This window comes from Mangifera indica, chromosome 6 (genome assembly GCF_011075055.1).
Source record: "Mangifera indica cultivar Alphonso chromosome 6, CATAS_Mindica_2.1, whole genome shotgun sequence".
Taxonomy (NCBI): domain Eukaryota; kingdom Viridiplantae; phylum Streptophyta; class Magnoliopsida; order Sapindales; family Anacardiaceae; genus Mangifera; species Mangifera indica.
In genome coordinates this window covers 1299073-1318848 of record NC_058142.1, presented here as the reverse complement: position 1 = coordinate 1318848, position 19776 = coordinate 1299073, and the positions used below count along the sequence as shown (strand labels likewise).

The 19776-nt window shown below is 35.4% G+C and overlaps 4 protein-coding genes across 11 annotated transcripts; 2 read left to right on the top strand and 2 right to left on the bottom strand.

Moving 5' to 3' along the window:
- The first annotated feature begins 1058 nt into the window (after positions 1 to 1058).
- On the top strand, positions 1059 to 5542 carry LOC123218753 (potassium channel KAT1-like). 2 transcript variants are annotated; one of them, XM_044640359.1, is made up of 11 exons: positions 1059 to 1747; positions 1827 to 2042; positions 2173 to 2328; positions 2433 to 2490; positions 2595 to 2912; positions 3367 to 3606; positions 3713 to 3811; positions 3914 to 3958; positions 4046 to 4231; positions 4334 to 5066; positions 5298 to 5542. In XM_044640359.1, exons 1-11 carry the CDS (start codon positions 1569 to 1571, stop codon positions 5426 to 5428), a joined length of 2361 nt encoding a protein of 786 aa, XP_044496294.1. In that variant the 5' UTR covers positions 1059 to 1568; the 3' UTR covers positions 5429 to 5542. The 2 variants fall into 2 exon arrangements, with proteins under 2 accessions (XP_044496294.1, XP_044496295.1); XM_044640360.1 differs by having other exon boundaries at positions 1060 to 1747; positions 3914 to 3946.
- LOC123218754 (mannosyl-oligosaccharide 1,2-alpha-mannosidase MNS3) lies at positions 5510 to 11201 on the bottom strand. Of its 2 annotated transcripts, XM_044640362.1 has the most exons (7): positions 10877 to 11201; positions 9006 to 9943; positions 8414 to 8675; positions 6662 to 6859; positions 6369 to 6517; positions 5918 to 6216; positions 5510 to 5823 (listed from the first exon to the last, which is right to left on the bottom strand). In XM_044640362.1, exons 1-6 carry the CDS (start codon positions 10949 to 10951, stop codon positions 5967 to 5969), a joined length of 1872 nt encoding a protein of 623 aa, XP_044496297.1. In that variant the 5' UTR covers positions 10952 to 11201; the 3' UTR covers positions 5510 to 5823; positions 5918 to 5966. The 2 variants fall into 2 exon arrangements, with proteins under 2 accessions (XP_044496297.1, XP_044496296.1); XM_044640361.1 differs by having other exon boundaries at positions 5510 to 6216.
- Positions 11202 to 13950: 2749 nt separating this feature from the next.
- LOC123219242 (nuclear intron maturase 1, mitochondrial) lies at positions 13951 to 19215 on the top strand. 6 transcript variants are annotated; one of them, XM_044641075.1, is made up of 4 exons: positions 13951 to 16940; positions 17365 to 17407; positions 18135 to 18539; positions 18744 to 19215. In XM_044641075.1, the coding sequence occupies exon 1, from the start codon at positions 14077 to 14079 to the stop codon at positions 16246 to 16248; it is 2172 nt and encodes a 723-aa protein (XP_044497010.1). In that variant the 5' UTR covers positions 13951 to 14076; the 3' UTR covers positions 16249 to 16940; positions 17365 to 17407; positions 18135 to 18539; positions 18744 to 19215. The 6 variants fall into 6 exon arrangements, with proteins under 6 accessions (XP_044497010.1, XP_044497009.1, XP_044497008.1 ...); XM_044641074.1 differs by having other exon boundaries at positions 17321 to 17407; XM_044641073.1 differs by having other exon boundaries at positions 17321 to 17549.
- Positions 18138 to 18584, bottom strand: LOC123218855. The gene has a single exon (XM_044640508.1). The coding sequence runs from the start codon at positions 18582 to 18584 to the stop codon at positions 18138 to 18140; it is 447 nt and encodes a 148-aa protein (XP_044496443.1).
- Positions 19216 to 19776: the final 561 nt, after the last annotated feature.

The following is a 19776-nucleotide window of genomic DNA, read 5'->3' as shown; positions in this document are numbered from 1 at the left end:
ATATGATTAGATAATTTTAAATTAAAGATAAAATATTATTCAATCATATGATGATATATTATCATTAATACTCTAATTAATACTTATATAAGCACAAATAGCATTTCCCTTAAAACAAACCTATCTCTTAATTGAATATGAAAGAGCGACAAAACATTACATAAATATCTAAACGCTGTTCAGCCTAACAACACTGTCTATGTATGTCGGTCATGTCTATATGTGCTCATCATGCAAATCTCTTCCCCACCCTTGCCACAATTTTCACCGTTTGAAATTCATGAAACAATTCAATGAATTTAAAACTTTCAAACGGCAGCAAGTGGACAAAACTAGCCAATCCATAAACATGAGTTACACACGGAAAGAATCTTCAAGGGAAACCTCAGGAGACCTCAGAATCTTGGGTCCTAAATTGTTCACAAGTAAATTAAATGAGAACTTTTTCTAGGCTACCCTATTCACATAAAACCTTGATTACAATACACCATCTGTAATTTATATTCCTGCAAAATTACTTTGTCTTGGGATCTAGACGTGTTAGTTAAAGGAAATGATAATAAGGGCAATGAAAAAGGGGAAGATATCATCAATCTACTTGACCATTCTATAAAGGAAAAGAAGCTAATCTGATACCAAGCCAAATCTAATAAGTAAGCTCAGCGGGCCATCAAAGAGAAGTCGATGAAATTGAAAAGAATAAAGTATTGGTTTAATCATATGGAAAGGGTGGGGAAGAGAGATACGGTTAGATGGACATATGGAGGGAATCCATCTCGCACTCATGGTTCTAATTGAGTTTCGAGAAAAAACAAAGTTGGTTTTCACTGACTGTGAACAGAGAAAAGAGGATGACTTAAAATTGAGTTTGTTGGGACAGTTGGAGAGTTTCATGATAAAAATAAAAATTAAATAAAAATATAATTAAAAGGAGGAAAAGTGTGATACCTCTAACCAAAGGTGCAATTGGTCCACGTGGCAACCATGACTGAAATCTGCTTCCTAAATCTACCAAGTTTAAGAGATGTCTGGACCATTTTCATACATTTTCACTCAAATTCGTCCAAGCAAATCAGACCCCTCTCCCTATATATCATTCACATCTCCACATGCGTTGATATGGAGCTCCCACCAGAAGCACCATTACACTTATACCACCATTGTCATTTTTCATCTTTATTCAATCTTCTCTTTCTCTCGTAAATTCATCACTGCAACTGCATTGTACAAGATTCATGTCTGCCACTTCCACTGCCTTCTGGTTTCTAGTTTTTTTGTATACTTCTCGTGTCTTGTCTCTTTTCTCGTTCAAACAAGATGAGAGATTCCCTGTTTACCTTTTTAATACTTCCATTTACATCCTTAATGAATTGCTAGTTGCATAATCTTCCACAATTGTTTCAAACATTGTCAGGAAGATACTGAGATAAAGATTATCAAAAGGCACCTCAGCTCGTGTCACTGGTCAGAGGCTCTCCCTATATATATATAGTCATTCTCAAGGGTTCTAAAACTCCACCAAAGTTCAACATACACTACTGAATTCTTGAAGAACCCAAAAACCAAACATGCCATTTTCTGGTTACAGAAACTTCTTCAACCGATTCTGTGTTGATGAATTCCAGATGGAGAGTGTTAGTCATGGCAGTTTCCTCTCTAGCGATCTACTGCCATCCCTTGGAGCTAGAATAAACCAGTCAACCAAGCTACGAAAACACATAATATCCCCTTTCAATCCCCATTATAGGTGATGATCCTTTTCATAGTTTAATCAGATATTTCTTTCTGTATTATACCTGCTCCTCATGTCCTACGACTCATTTCAGGGCCTGGGAGAATTGGCTGGTTGTTCTAGTCCTTTACTCTGCTTGGATATGTCCATTCGAGTTTGCATTTCTAACTTACAAGAAAGATGCCCTTTTAATTTTTGATAACATTGTGAATGGCTTCTTTGCCATTGATATCATTCTCACCTTCTTCGTTGCATACCTTGATGGCCAATCATATCTTCTTGTTGACAATCCCAAGAAAATTGCAATCAGGTGATTAAGGATTTTGCAGCCTTTAATCTATCATTTCTTCATTTAAACAAATGCAAAAGAAAAATATGATAATAACATCTGTTTCTATTGGAAACTGAGCTTTCTTAACATGATCAAATCCAACTTACAGGTACATATCAACCTGGTTTATATTTGATGTCTGTTCGACAACACCATTTCAGTCTCTGAGCTTCCTCTTCACAAATCACACGAGTGAACTTGGTCTTAGATTTCTCAGCATGCTTAGACTCTGGCGTCTCAGAAGAGTCAGCTCTCTTTTTGCAAGGTTGATAACTAATCAAAACACACTTCTTTTTTTTTTCCCCAAAAAATTCTGAAATGTTATGGGGAAGAATCGCTATACTTAACAGCCAGTCGGCTTTTTTTCAGACTTGAGAAGGACATTCGGTTCAACTATTTCTGGACACGGTGCACAAAGCTTATTGCTGTAAGCCATCAAAAACTTCGATTCCTTTACCTTTTTAAGATGAAATTCTTCACTACTCTCAGTCATTTGAATCGTAGGTTTATTCGCTTTCTGGTTGACTTCAGGTAACCCTGTTTGCAGTACACTGTGCTGGATGCTTTAACTATCTGATTGCAGATAGATACCCTGATCCAAAGAAAACCTGGATTGGTGCAGTGAACCCAAATTTCAAAGATGAAAGCCTTTGGAACAGATATATAACTGCAATGTACTGGTCTATTACAACTCTGACAACAACTGGTTACGGAGACTTGCATGCTGAGAACCCCAGGGAGATGCTGTTTGATATATTTTATATGCTATTCAACTTGGGATTGACATCCTACCTCATTGGAAACATGACCAACCTTGTGGTTCACTGGACCGGCCGCACCAGGAATTTTGTATGCTTTCTTTCACTTTCGTTCCTCTTGTTCCAAATTTTTAACTTGCTAAAGAATTCCATATATCAGACTCACACCAAAAGGACTTCATGAAAAGGAACAAAGAAACATAGATTTTTCAAAACAAATTATTAGTCAAATTGAACAGTAGTGTTAAAAGAACCCCATTATTAAAGAAGAAAAAAAACTCATAAGTTCTTTTTTATTTTTGGTTTTTTTAATCTTTTGGAAAAATAGTCTGCCTACCCCACATGCTAAAAGGTTTAAAGAAAAGCTGAAAAAAAAAAGTAATCAGATATGCCTGAGGTGGTGTGATGAATATAACCCTTCAGTATAGCACCTAATGCAGAGTTCACAGGAGCTTTATTAGCCATTTGAGTTCTAAATTTCTAGAAGAGGACGCTTTTTCTAACCTAAATTGCTAATGAAAAAAATCTGGATTTTGGTATTATAGAGAGATACGGTTAGAGCTGCTTCAGAATTTGCAACACGGAATCTATTGCCCCATCGCATACAGGATCAAATGTTGTCACACATATGCCTGAGGTTTAAAACTGAAGGACTAAAGCAGCAAGAAACCTTGAATGGTCTTCCAAAAGCCATTCGTTCAAGCATTGCACACTATCTCTTCTTTCCCATCACTCAAAATGCCTATCTCTTCCAAGGGGTTTCCCATGATTTCCTTTTTCAACTGGTACTACATCAACAAAACTTATAAATGAATGTATCTTCCTTCTCTATAGCATTGATGTGCATATTACCTTCAGAAGCCAATATTGAATCTGCTCTTTTCTTAAAAGGTTTCAGAAATGGATGCTGAGTATTTTCCACCAAAGGAAGACATTATTCTGCAGAATGAAGCTCCAACAGATCTTTATATACTGGTCTCAGGAACAGTGGTGAGAACACTCAAGTTTTCTAACATAAATTTTTCTATAAACTCAAATTAGATGCAAATTTAGCACATTAAAATTTGTTTCTGTAATAAATGTTGGTTGCAGGAATTCATACACTATGTTGATGGGCAAGATCAAGTATGTATAATTGTAATATTCATATATTTCCTTCCAAACTACTGTAAAAAGAAAAACAAAGAACAAACCTAGCTTAACAATTCAACATGAACTATGCAGGTCCTGGGAAAGGCAGTCGCAGGAGAAGTATTCGGGGAGATTGGAGTTTTATGTTATAGGCCACAGCCCTTCACAGTGAGGACCACTGAACTTTCTCAAATCCTACGAATGAATAGAACTTCACTGATCAACACCATTCAAGTAAATACTGAAGATGGACACATTGTAATGAACAATCTTTCTGAGGTATGTGTAACATTGAACAGCTTCTAGAGTAACATGATAATCTATTGGTTTCGACTTCATTTTCAAATGACAAGAGTTGACATTTTGTGTACACATGCACAGAAACTGAAACAGCTAGAAAGCATCGGCCTTAAATACCCAACAACAGGTCCAGGATTAATCCTCAACGAATGGCTTGATGGAGGCCTAATGGGAGGAAGCAATTTACATGCTGTATGCCAAGAATATCCAAACAGAGATTCATCATTGCAAGAAGTAGGGGACTTCAATATCCTGGGATCAGAAGCTACTGAAATGAATGGAGCAAACAAAAGTCAAGACTGCACTATATATGCCATGGATATAAATCCAAAAGTTGAAGATGTCCAAACAGAACTCCATTCTGCAATTCGAAAGGGGCATTTTGAAATGGTGAAACTCCTGCTGGAAGCAGGAGCAAATATAAATAAACCAGATGCCAGAGGGTGCTCTCCAAAAGCTCTAGCAGAACAGCAAGGGAACAGAAATATATATGACCTCTTACTAAATTATGAAAATAGATCACCAGATGAACATAGGGTAGAGATCATTGGACCAGAAATAGCAGATAACCCCATAAATAGTCAAAACAAACACAGAAGACAAGGGGGACCTAGTTTTTTAAATTCTCACTTGAAAAGAGAACCCATACACTTTGACTCATGCATTTCTAGCTGTCCAAGTGACAAAGTGATCAAATTGAATAAGAAGAGAGTCACTATTCACATGCAATGCCAAAGAACAAGCACATCACAGAAGTGGCCTGGCAAGTTAATTGTCCTACCTGATTCAATAGATGAGCTCCTCAGAATTGCCGGTAAGCACTGCTTGACTTTGAAGGAACACTTGAAGATAGACCTGAATATTTGGAAAAATAATTATAAATCAATTTCAAGTTCAATAGACATAGAATAAACTAATGAAACCAAGATAAGCAGGATTTCCAACCTTGAAGTGGGATCAACAAACCGTTTTCATCATATCATCTTTTCCTTTTTTTTTCCTTAAGCATTTAACCATTGCATGACAAATCCTTGTAAAACTGCAGGTGAAAAGTTTGGAGGCTACAAATTTACAAAAGTATTCGATGCCGAGAATGCAGAAATAGATGATACATGTGTCATTCGAGATGGTGATCATCTGTTTCTCCTTCAGCAAGTCTGTGGAAATGGATTATGATGTGACATAACACTACTGAAAGCCTATAATGCAGACATGCAGAAAGCTTTGTAACTTTCAGTTCATGTACACCCATAAAGATATAAAAGGAAATTGACTTGATAAGTTGATCAATAAGTTCTATGGAACTGTCAATAATACTACAAAAAGGAGAAGTCAATTACAAATGGTTGTTATTTAACTCAATATTTTGGATGAGAAAACTCATCCACGTATAATTAATGAAAACATCCAGTAAAGAATTATTACAAAATACATGTTACAGTCTCATCATATCTGTTGGGCCATGCGGAAACAGTTGTCTATAAAACTTCTTTCCAGAGGCTTTTTGAGGGCAAAACAAGTCACTGGTGCTTTACAGAAGTGTGATTGCATTCTGAATAGTCTGGCGGCCTCTGGAATCAAAGAAAGAAGTCGACCATGTAAAGAAACAGCAGTGAGTCCATAAATATCAGTTATGTCTGTGTTCAGGTATGACACACACTCAACCTTGTGCACGCACATGAAAGCTTCAGCAGCAGTGGGTATGCCATTCCCACTAAACAGTGCCTTTAATTGGAAAGGGATGAGCTTCTGTGTTAAAAACAAACTTATCCAAAGGTATGATAGAACTATCAGCAAACAGCAAATACAAGTACTTAAGTGTTTCACCCAAGAAAAATGTCTCCATCTTGTCTCTTCGTTGAGGAGGAAGTACAGTGACATCATCTAAAGAGGTGTACCCACCAGAACCCACCTTTGTGTATTTCTCAAATGCTTCAAAAATCTGCCAACCCCATTCTCGGTATCTGCATAAATTTTATTTTAAATAAAAATATTAATGAAATTCAAATAAAACCCCTCCTATATACAGACAAACTCGATAACGTGTGCGGTGTGGTGTGCAACATCTATTGAATACGATACGAAAATGTATTGATTGAGAATCTTATAAACATACTTTTGATCTCCTGTTATACGATACAAGACAAGCAGTGATTCAACAGTTTCAGGACGCAATAGATTATGTCGGTCCAGATATTTAATTATTATATCATTCACGTACTCCGAGCTCTTATTCCCACCGTCAAGACCACCCTCATAATATTCCTGATATATTTAAAATCAGATATCAGAAACTGTGAAAGTAATTCAAAATTGTAAAAGAAGAGGTATAAAGATTCATGTAGCATATGGATATCAACAAGATCTTAACACAATTACAACAAACAAAATTACGCATATAAAACTAACCTCTGTGTGGAAATAAGCAATTTCTGGAGCAAGGCCAGAGGAGGTTACTGAATACATTTCAAAGCAGGTCTTGGTCAGATCTTCTGCAAGCTTCAAATTTTCCAGGTCTTCAAAAGTAAGCAAATTCTCTTTCATAGCCTTTTCCTTTGTGATGCCTTTAGTAGCACCAAGTGCCAAAGTTCCAGGCAAGAAGCACACCTGAAGAGGACCATAGAAATTTTTACATTGGTAAGGCATACACTTGGTTACAATTCATTCCAATGACACGTACCATGTTTACCAACAATGCCAACAATAATCACATACACATTTTAATGTATCGGCATAAAATGGGAACAATTATGCATGCCATACTTGAAAAATATAGATTCTATAACACCAAAAAGTTTGTTTCCTCAAATTAAAAATGTATTATAATTTTACAAACAATATGATGCAATGTAGATGTCAAAACTTATTCATCTGTAGGAGAATTTATTGCTCAAGCTTCTTAGCAATGAACAAAATGTAACGAAACTATGAAATTGTGGTGAAACAACCTTTTGCTTTGTCATCTGCATTTGTTTTTCACTTACATCTTTGTTATAACCACTCCAAGAAGAGCAGCTTATGCAACTACACTTTAGATTCTGATATTATTCAACCACTAATAATGGCAACCAAGAAATGTTATTCTCACAATCTCAAATGTGAAAAAAAAGGAAAAAAGAAAAAAAATGTGTATGGTTACTTTCACAGAGGAGTAACAATGATCAGAGACTTCAAAACCTTTTGAAAAAAAAAAAACACTAGGCTGTCGATAACAAATTTTTTATAACAATTTGCAGCTGCTCAATCTTAGATCTATAAAGAACTTTAAAAATCATGATGAAGACAATTTGTAAAATCAGTAACAGAGAAACAGCGAGGTAAAGATCTAGGAAGCATACTATCGGTTATATATATGACAAACTGATGGAAGGAGCCAGCTGCTTTAACTGGTAAGGTCTCTTGGTGTCTAACCACATAATTAGGTCAAACCCCACCTCACTGGGACAGCCTGTTCTAAGGAGCAGGGAAGGCTACACCATGGTTCATGTCCTGATATCTTCTGTGTCCATGCGTATGTGTGTATACATTAACACAGACATATGTGATAACAGAAACTATTATATATACATAACTTCAACATGTTTGGAATTGTACAAGCTACAGCTTATCTCCTATGGCTGAGAAATTGCCATTTGCTTAAGAGCCTATGTGGTTGGACTGTCTACCGGTCAAAAGAGCTTATTTAGAGCCATAAGCAGTTTTGAAAATGTTTTTAGGTTGTTTAGTAACATTTCAAAAGCACTTAATAGGATTTAAAGAAAGTTATTTTACAACTTATGGGTAAAACTCAAAATTTGAGCTTTTTTCATAACCTTTTTTTGAGCTTATTTAAAGTGTTAAAATTTAAAAATTATCCTTATTCCATTTTATACATTTGACCGGATTTGTTCACATTTATCAAAGCCCTTTCTAGTAAAGTAACACTATAAAACTCTTTTGCATATTCCTAACCTTACAACTAAAAACGTTGCACCAACCTGAACGCTTCAAGCAAATTCACATCAGTTCTAGGTACTTCAAGATGAGTTCACAAACCAGAGCCTATTAACGATAAGAGAATGACTATAGCCATCTTCTTGTAATTTTAAATTTCAAAGGATTACTGTATAGGTAGTAGAACTAATCAGCTAGGTGAATAACTATATACTAAGAAGCACTTACCAAGTGATCCATTTTTGGACTGAATGAACCTTTTGATCCATAGGGCAATTCCCCCACAAAAACCAATCCATTTGGGATTGATTTTCGGACAAGGAGGCGTTTGACACCCTTCATTGCTTCCTCATACATGTCATGTAGATATTTGAAATTACTGTTATGACTAGCTCCTTGCTGAAGCCAGACTTTGATTAGATATTCATAGTAGCTGTCACCACGAGATCCCAGTCTAATATTTTCTCCACTAAATTCCCCAGACTGAGGGCTGCATTTCATAAGTGTTGGAGTCAATAAACAAAAATTTTCATTAAATAAAAAAATGCACCTCAAGAAAGAAATGGAAACAGTTATTCATAATAGATAAAGCATTAAACATTAGATTGAATAGTAGTCTAATTCTATAATATAATATAGTTTGAAAACTGCTACAGGATACTTCTAGAAGAGATCCAAAGTTAGATATGATTGAATTGATAACAATGGAAAACTGGAAAAGACTGCTCAGATAATATAGAAAGAAATAACAAATGCGAATCCAATTATAAAAATAGTGAATTGATTAGTAATGATAAATCTTAAAAGTTGTTGACCATACCTTATATAGATAGGAACCAGGCCTTCTACCTTTTGGAGAGTTTTGATATGTTCCATAACCTTCATGGCTTCTGTGCTGTACTTTGGGTCACCAGAAACAGCAGAGAGATAGTTAAACTCAAGCTGCAATGTGGAGACTTCAGATGTACTACTCAATCCACCTGGAGCTGGATGTGCCGAAGAATCCCGTAGAACAACGTCACTATAGGGAATAGAAGTTGGACTGGAAGTAAATGCAGATAGGAGACGATCAGCCAAAGCTTTCGCAATTTCTAGATAAACGGTTGGTCTTGGTCCTGTACTGGTCTGATTCAGCCCTTGCTCTCCCCCACTTAAGTGATATGCACTTAACAGGCCACCCAAAACACGTATGGTAGTTTCAAATAAATTAACCTGGCCTTTCTGAGTAATTCTATCTAAAAGGTGTTTTTCAATCCATGACCCTGCTTCAGAAACCACTTCATCAAGACCCATTATCATTGCAGTATCAAGGGCATCAACAATAGTGGCACCCAGACCTCCTAACCCGTCAGTTCCTTGCTTACTCAGTGGCATCAGCTCATCAAAACCCATTGCATATTTTTTATAACCAGACCATGCATGAACAAAAGCTTCCTTCACTTTGAGCTGTTGATCTGTCCACTCTGACCCCACGATTGCAGTATTAGTCTTACCTTTATCATCTGGTGAAAATCGTGGAGGAAGTCTTGGTGGTTTTCTCCAAAATCTTCCAAATCTGGTGCTACCAACTGTTACATGGTATTCATCACTGGTTGTAATACCTTTTCCTCCTTGATTTGAAACAGAGATGGCAGGACTTGTATGTGTCAGCATAAGATATGCTAAACCAAAAATCATTAATACCACTAGAAACTTTCCTGTACTACAACTAAAAGAATCGCGCCTTAAGTTACTGGTAAACAAACTCTGAGTGATCACCTGGGATTTTTAAAAACAGAAGAATAAAAGGGACAAGTCATATCAAGGTAAAAAAGTTTAATTATCACACAACCTTAAACTATTGCAAATAACTCAAAACAATAGCAGTGACTTTTTTAAGGGAAAAAAAAAAGATAAAAAGCATCAAAAGGGAAGCTAAAAGAATCCTTCATATTTTGGGGATTTGTTTGCAATTTGTGCCTTTATTTCATGCCCTTTGATGACCAATTGACTTAATGCCTGGCTTAAAAGTAGCAACAACAGCTTTGGTAAACACACTATAGCATTAAGGTCAGTAGGCTTAGAACCACTTAGTCATATCTTAGTAAAAAAATTATGAGGTGCAGCTATTTAAAATCCAAAATGGGGCTCAAAAGGTCCTGGAAAGATATCTAGAGCTTATTAATATTGTTGGTTTATAATAACTTTTACAGCACACTGAACGTTGAGAAAAGCTTTCACATAATCGGAGATGTTTTACTTTTAACTTAACAATTACAAACTCAAGTTCCTGAACAAGAGCAAGATAGATAATTAATTCAGCCGTAGAAAAAACAAAATCTGAAATGCTTTCACATAATTGGAGATGTTTTACTTTTAACTTAACAATTACAAACTCAAGTTCCTGAACAAGAGCAAGATAGATAATTAATTCATCCGGACAAAAATCAAAATCTGAAATCTAAAAATCCATAAAATCCATTACCTCACATTGTTTCAACGATGGATCACACGGCATTTAATGACTCAAATTCAAAATTCACCGATTGCAATCATACAATACAATCAAAATTAAGCTAAAACAATAACATAATTCACAAAATTCAATCAATCATCAACCAAATATAAAAATCAAAAACTAAATCAAAAACTAAATCAAACTCCACTTCTAAAATCCTATCAATAAACGAAGATCAAGATCAGGTTATTAACCTTGAAAGATCGGTGACGAAACTTGGCGTTATCGTAATGCACATCTTTTATTGAATACGGCAGAGGCTTCGACATTCTCGATTAAATTATCAAGCTAGGGTTTGTTTGTCGATCTGCTCTGCTTCACTTAGAAGCAGAGCGAAGACGGCACGAAATGAGAGCGTTAATTCCGCTGATCCAATTTCAATTGGATCAGAAGTTTTGACGGAAATTTTTGATCCCGAGAAAGTGAGGGAAAATTATCTCTAGCGGGGAAATGATCCGCGGGAATTACATATAGGTTCGTTTTTGAAGTCAATGAAAGGTAAACACATCGTAGCCAGAGTTGCGGGTCGTTTCACATCTTGACCCATTGTCGTTTCGTGTTTTGAACGTGAGCTGTTTATAGTATTGACTGTTTCAACATTAGTGTTCAAATCCCCCCACGAGTTAAAATCTAACCTTGGATATAAAACTTTCCTTTGGTCTCTTTACCATGAGTATGCGAGTGAAAATTGAAATGAAAGGGCATACAATAATATGGTATGCTATTAATGTTAAAAATTTCATCAAAGACAAGTACACAAAATTAGAATCATTATTATAAGCAATGAAAATAAAATGGTTTAGTTTATTATTTAGAAGTTTATACTTACCATTATATTATTGATAATTATGAAAAAAATTGGATAGAATAATAATATATAAATATAATTTGTTATTCTTGTATCTTTATACAATTTTGTATTTGGAAAAGTTATATTGTTGTAGTTAGATTTAAAAAATACACCTAAAACCCTATTACATTTTTTATTAATTCTTCAATCAAGAGAATGATTGAAGATAATTGTTTTGTGGTAAAAATACGGGTTACATAGGAAAAATAATCCCACAAGAAAAAAATAATGAAAACAATTGATATATGTGCCTGGCTTCTCGCTTACCAAAGAGCTTGCGCTCACGTGACTGGCACGTTCCCTCCTCGTAATGCAATTCACCATCACACTCTTCAGTCTCTCCTGTCTCTTCAACGGTCCGTGCTTCGCTCATCCTTCAAATGGCACCACAAAACTCACCAACTTATCCGGAGTCCTAACGACGCCCCGTTTAATTGTCAATCCCTTCTCAAGCCAAGAGAGCTCATGGGATTAAGTTTATCAATCTTGGTACTTATATAAGTCTCCACTTCTTTCACACTGCAAAGTCACCACAATCGAAAACCTCTAAGCTCTCATGGGTTTCAGTCGATATCAAAACTTGAAATGCTTTTGCACCTCGCTAATGCTTCTCTCTTTCTTCCTGATTATCTTTTCTTGCACTTCCTCTTCTGATCAAATCTATCCCAGAGTTCCTTCTTCTTCTTCAAACACACCCACCACTCAGTACCAAGTTCTGTACATCAAGAATACCAGGCCGTTCTCGTCGAACAACAATCAAGAATTCAACAAGAACAGAAAGAAGAGATTGAAGACTATGAAGAGAAAACACAACGCCAACAACTTCAACACCAGGCCTTTCTCAGTCATGCTTCCAAAGGGTTTTGTCCCCCCTTCTGGGTCGTCTCCATGCCATAACAAGAACCCTGATTCATCCGTCACTTTTTACTGCGATTTCTCCACCCCAAAACCCTAGTTCCAACGATCAAGATCATGCATTAGCTCATCCTCTTGGTGTTTTTGGCTTCTTTTCTCGGTGATTTTGTAAAGCAAACTGATCAAAAAAGCTCTCGTTGATCGATATTGTAATAAAGTACACTAAAGAGTAATAACAAAAAACTAATACAGACGACTGAAAATGAAGATTACCCATTGAGTTTTTTATCTTTCTTGAATCTTGTTTCAGTTAATACCAATTCAAGATCAATCCATCATGATCAAGATGATTAACAATTTACGTTCAAAATCTAAGTTCAATGCATTGATTAATGGGTAGCCTATGAATGGAGATGTGTCATAGAGATGTTTGTTATGTGGCGATCTTGCGGGAGACTTGGGCGAAAAAATTGGCCATAAGGCATGTGAAACTGCATCGTTTGCAGGGTTCTTGTTTCATGGGTTATGCTTAAATATGCATATATATTTTCGTAGCGTGTACTCCATTGCATGCAATGTTGTAGTATATATGGATGGAAAGCTAGCTAGCTAGCTCTTCTTGTAATTTGTTTACACGAATCAATAAATAGGATCTATGTCATGCAAGGTACTGGGTAGCACTGTTTGGTCAAATACAAAAACACTATTATAATCTTCGAGGGTCTCCACATTGTTTTTCTGTTTTGGAAGAGAAAGAAATTTTGAAGAAGTTATATAAATTCCCTAACAAGAAGAACACAGTATGAGGGATATGATCTTAGACCAGTAATTAAGAATAAGGTAAGGTTTTTAAGGAAGTTTGTTTTGCTACTCGGAAATCTAGTGAAAATTTGACAAAGTAATAAGTATAAATTGCAAAATTTTTATCTATTTGCCCTTTTATGATATCTATTTACATGATGAGAAAAAATGATAATAGAATGGTTTCATATATATATATATATATATATATATATATATATATATATCAAGATTCTATTACATTGAATCTAAGATATCTAAATGAAAATTTTGATGATATTATCTTATTAAAATCATAATGATATGATATATTAAAGAGATAATGAAAATAGTCAAAACTATCAAAAGTTTTCATTGTCATTGTTTTTTCGATAGAATGAATTATACTAGTATTTTAAGTCAGTTTAAGTATAGATAATATGATTAATTGATATATATTTTTCACTCAATTAATTACTTCTTTAATATAATTATATTACATTATATTAAAGTAAGTCTTATTTGTTTTTGATGAAAAACAATATTATATGTATCTAGTTTAAATATTCAATTTGATATATAAATGATATATTATAATGTGATTAGATACTATTTTATTTTTAATTTAAAATTATATATTATTTAAATATTCAATTATATAATCCAAATTAAATAGACACAGTTGTATACGGTTTTGTATAGGAGGGAAGGATATAAATAGTTTAAAAATAACTTAGGTAAAGTACTTTAGCCGAACCATTTTTTCCATGGGTCGGGGAATTTTGATGGCATGAGAAAGGCTTGAGCTTGTAACTTTCAAATAAGAATAAAACCAGGCCCAAAAACCCGGACTCATCCCCATCTCAGCGCCAATTTTCCAGGCTCGCCGCTTGCGTCTGGGCTCTCCTTATGAGGGCAAATCTTTTGCGAACAAACAAAGGATGTTCTTCTACGGTAGACTCAAAAATCCATGTTGCGTTTCAGTCACCTAGCAAAATGTTGTTGAGACCAATCATCAAACACCTTCCCTGCATCTACTCCCTCGCTCTCCCTCGCTCTTTTGCTTCACTCTCCACTTCCCAAATCCAAAACCATCGTACCCAACACCTACAAGATCCGTACACTCTCCTCAAGCAAGACCCTATCGAAATTCTTCTTTCTCTCTGGGTCAAAACATTCTCTTCACCGCTCTCTTTTTCCTTTCGAAACCTCTCAGGCTTCCTCTCCAAATTCGATCTCTGGCTTCTCGCTTACCAAAGAGCTTGCGCTCACGTGACTGGCACGTTCCCTCCTCGTAATGCAATTCACTATCACACTCTTCAGTCTCTCCTGTCTCTTCAACGATCCGTGCTTCGCTCATCCTTCAAATGGCATCACAAAACTCACCAACTTATCCGGAGTCCTAACGACGCCCCGTTTACGAAACCCATCTCGAAAACGAAACTTAGAGCTATTCTGGAGTCGGAGGAGCCATGTTTTCAGGACCGGGTGGTGCAGGAGGTCTTGCTTATGGTGCTTGAACCGGTTTTTGAGCCCCGATTTTCGCGGAAGTCTCATGCGTTTCGGCCAGGAAGAAATGCTCATACGGTTATAAGAACTATTAGGAGTAACTTTGCTGGTTACTTGTGGTTTTTGAGAGGTGATTTAACTGAGCTTCTAACTTACGTTCCATCCGATGTTATTTTAAGTTGTGTTGAAAAGGCTGTCAAAGATAAGAAAATCTTGAGTTTAATCAAACTGGGACTTCAAGAATCTGATAATTATCGAATTAGGCGTGATGATAGTAATGAAGATTTGCATAAGAAGAAGAAGAAGAAAAAGGGTGCTACGAAGAAGAAGATTTTGAAAGACAATGAGCCGAAACCAGACCCGTATTGGTTAAGAACGTTTTTTAATTTTGCACCAGAGGAGGCAGCTAAGGTACCCTCTTATGGTCGTTGTGGGATTTTGAGTCCTTTACTTGCTAATGTGTGCCTTAATGAATTGGATCAAATGATGGAGGAAAAAATACTTGAGTTTTTTCGGCCTAATAAGCTTGATTCAATATGGAAAGATTCAATTAATGATGGTTGTCATAACCCTGCTTGGCCAGAGTTTGTTCCATCAAGTGGCAAAGAGAAGACACGGAAAATGGATTATATTCGATATGGGGGTCATTTTCTTATTGGTATTCGAGGTCCCAGAGAGGATGCTGTGGTAATCAGAAATGAAATAATTGAGTTCTGTGAGAGAAATTTTGGGATAAGATTGGATAATACAAAGGTGGAGATTGAACATATAGCTAGGGGAATTCAGTTTTTGGATCATATAATTTGCAGGAGAGTGATACACCCTACACTTAGGTACACAGGGAGTGGGGGCAAAATTGTGAGTGAGAAGGGTGTGGGAACTTTGCTTTCAGTTACTGCTAGTTTACAGCAATGTATTCGCCGATTTAGGTTGCTTCAGTTGGTCAAGGGTGATAAGGATCCTGAGCCGTTGCCTTGTAATCCTATGCTTTACTCAAGTCAAGCTCATAGTAATTCGCAGATGAATAAGTTTCTTGAAACAATGGCTGATTGGTATCGATTTGCTGATAATAGAAGGAAAATTGTTGGGTTTTGTGCTTATGTGATACGTAGTTCTTTGGCTAAACTTTATGCTGCAAGGTATAGACTGAAATCTCGTGCCAAAGTCTACAAGATAGCTTCTCGTGATCTTAGCCATCCACTGAGGGAGAGCAGTAACAATTCTGCACCTGAGTATTCTGATCTTTTGAGGATGGGACTTGTTGATGCAATTGAAGGTGTTCAGTTCTCACACATGTCATTAATTCCTTCATGCGATTACACACCATTCCCTAGGAACTGGATCCCAGATCATGAGCGAATATTGCATGAGTATATCAGACTAGAAGACCCAAAATTCTTTTGTGACTTGTGTAAGTCAATAAAACGTGATGGCCTAAGCTTGCCTCAAGATGAGATATCCGAAATTGTGTGGGATTATAAGACACTTGGAGTCTGGAGATATCAGTCTAGTGATGATAAAGTATTAAAAGATGATTCAGAAAAAATAGAAGGGGCACTTTGTATTCTTTGAGGACTGTTATGATTTCTGGAGTCAAACTTCATGGATTATCAACCATGATAGAAGCTTGTGTTGGCCATTCTCCTGACAAGAATACTATCTTGGTAGGTAGCTAACTACACTGAGTGTTCAGCATTTAGTTAATGGATTGAATACTGTGATATCTGCTCAGTTTAAATGAAGATGTTGATATGGGAGACTGGCCAAACTAGACAAAATTTTGAGATAACTATTTATGTATTAAATGCTAAAACAAGTGGCAGAATTGATGATGTGGGATAGAAAATTCCCCAAAATGTTCTGTCAGGTGTTACAAATTAACTTGAAGAATCTTTGGGATGAGATTTCTATGTTTGAAGCAGATAATCAGACACAGAAAAGTACAAATTGACAATTGTAAGGAGCTAACAAAAGAAGCCTGGGTTTAAGTTCTATGTTGATTTGATGAAAATTCTCAAATAAGTCTTTATTTGTAGACACATAAAGATCAATGTAAAATTATTGTTTTTTTCCACACTTGGTATCAATGAACTTGACACGCACAATTCTTTAAGATGACACTCATGTCTAAGGGTATAGAGTAGGAAACCAAGAAGAAATTGATATTCACTGGGGACTGCTAATTTTCTTCCAAGAGAGGAGCATGAAGATGGAGCTCAACCTCTCTGAGTTCTATGGAGACTACTCCAAATATCCTTAACTAGGTATCTTCTTTTATAAACATTAATATCCTTTGAGTTTTTACTTCTTGGCTTCAGTGTTCTCAGATTGCATGGATTTGCATAATTTAATGTGTTTGTAATTCGTCCCATTTGATCTGGAATTTGGATGCAATTTTTATATGTAAAAACAAGGGATATAGAAGAGTTATAAAATGTATTTGGTTCAAAAATTTAAGTAGTTTTTAAAACACATCTTATAATTTAGTGAAAAATATAAAAACAGTTTTTTTTTTGGTTTTCTGTAACTTTAAGATTTTTTTTTTTTGGTTCAATACTATATCAAACACAATTCAGATTTTAAATCTAGTAAAAGTACAAATGGCATTTTATAATTGTATGTTTTTCTTGTGAATTGTTTTCAGATAAGAAGCTCAACCGCCCATAACCAAATTGATATCCTGTGTAGGTCTGGTGATGGAAGGACACAACCCTGTCAAGATTTCTGAATTGTACATATCAGCTTACACAATGATTTGTCAGAAGTTTGTTTTGTTCATTAGGGTCGGCAGTTGATTCACATTGATATCTTATTTATGTATTGGAATTTTCATCACTGTATTCTATATCTTTTGCAATGGATCAGTGTTGAAGGTATTTCTTTGTCGTTAATTTTTCATTTCCAGTTGAATGTTTAGAATAACCCAAGCTCAGCTTCTAACTCCATCTTCCTCTAATGCATATAATCTGATTGTCAGATCAGTTATTGCAGGTTTAGATTGTTACACCCTTATTTCTCCCCTGCAATATAATGAAGAATCCGGTCTTATGCAGTACTTGAAACCGCAAATTTTCCCCATACTCTTGTCTAATGGATGCTTTAAGATTCTGGAAGATAATATTGGATAAGGCAACACAAGAAAGGATACTCTGTATATTGGTTAATTAGTAAAAAGATGTCATGCCTGTAATTGTGAGTCAACTAGGTTGGATTTTAATTAGTTGATGCTTTATAGGTGCTGTTAAATAAGGTAAACTATCAGATATCTTTGAATCTGATTAAATCTCACTTATTACAGCTGGTCTTAACATTACAATTCCTCTTTCCTTTTTTATTTTTTTTTTTGGTTTTTCAGTTCTCTTACAAATACTTTAGCCAACAAAACTGCTAGGAGTTTCAGTACCGTGTAAGTTTTATGCTAAATTTATTTTCTTCTGACACTTGGTTGCATATTTCAGGTTTTACTTCTCCTGGCCAAGAACCTTATTCTCTTCCAGCTCAAATGCAGAAGTAGGTAACATACGACACATGCCATTGGGGACCTGAAACTTGATCTTTCCTGAAGAAGGATCGTTGATGACTATATCAGAGATGTTGACCCAAAGTAACAGTTCCTTAGTCCTAACACCAGTTATATTTCTCAAGCGATGTTTCTCAAAAAATGCTGCAACTTCAACATCATAGGAGATAGTCTTGTTAATGCGCTTAAATTTGTACTGCACTTGCTTCTTATGCTTGGCCCAAACAAATCCAGAGGATCTGTTACAGCCAATTTCTACAACAGCTGTTGGAAAGAGGCCCTTAGGAAGACATATTTCCTCAAGCAGTTCACCAACTTTTTGCCTGCAGAGAGCTTCACCATGGTAAATCTCAGCTGCATCTCTGTGATTCTCAATCAGTTGAGCCATCATAAAACATTCAACTATTTTTCTATAGGCTAATCCCTGGGAAATATGAAAAAACCGATATAATAAGAAGAGGGAGATATAGAGCTATTTATAGGCAAGTATTGAATAGGGTAATTTGTAAATTTCGCTGATCATATGTGTTACCGTTCTGTGTTTCAGCCTAAATCCCAGGAGGCAACAGGGGTAGTTTGTTACTGCATGCATCATGCATGCACAAGGAGGTTGAGAAGCTGAATGATATGGTCCAGTAAAATGAGCTATAATGCAACAGTGATTGTGTTATTGGAAGATAAAAAAAAATCAAAGGCGAAAACTTATGAGACACATCTACCCAGCTTTCTCTCCAGGTAATTTGGATAATCTAACTGCTGGACTTTATGCATCATCTGAAAGAGATGTAAATATTATTCTGCATTATGGCATATGTGGGAGTTTGCAACAGTTCAGGTAACTGCTTTAGTGTTGGGTTAACATTTTTCTTAGCTCTCAACCATTGTATTTTAATTTAATGGATGATGATGTACTCTAGTCTAGCACATCCTTGTGGCATTATTCCTTCATCTGTTTGTGAACCCATAAAGTTAGTTTCTCTCTCTCATTTATTATCTTGATGCCGGTATATCTTTCGTGCTCTCGAGCCTCACCTGGTTAAGAACTTGGTTATTCCCTTTATGCCGGTATATCTTTCGTGCTCTCGAGCCTCACTTGGTTAAGAACTTGGTTATTCCCTTTATATTTTCTATTCTTTAGGTTTTGCTAGGCTTTTTAAAGAACAATGTTATGCGTGTCTATTTTTGTATACATAAATAAATATATATATGATGTGTTATTATATGATTAAATATTATTTTATAAATATATACTTATTTATATATTCAAAATAGATATACATAATTTATTTATTTTTTAAAATCATTTGTGAGTACACATATGTAGGATTATCAATAGGACCATCGTACTTGAAACCATTGATGAACCGATTTGATTAATCAAACAAAATTAGCTTCGTGAAATTATTATTGTGAAATTATTATTATTAAGAGATTAAATTTAAAAAATCAGTTAAGAAGGTGTTTTCTAGCATTGATAAGAATCTTGAAAGGAAAAAATCATTTAAGAATTGTTTTTTCTTCTTTTTTATCTTTAAATGGAAAAAACATGATTTTTTTTTTTTAATTTCAAGAAAATAGTA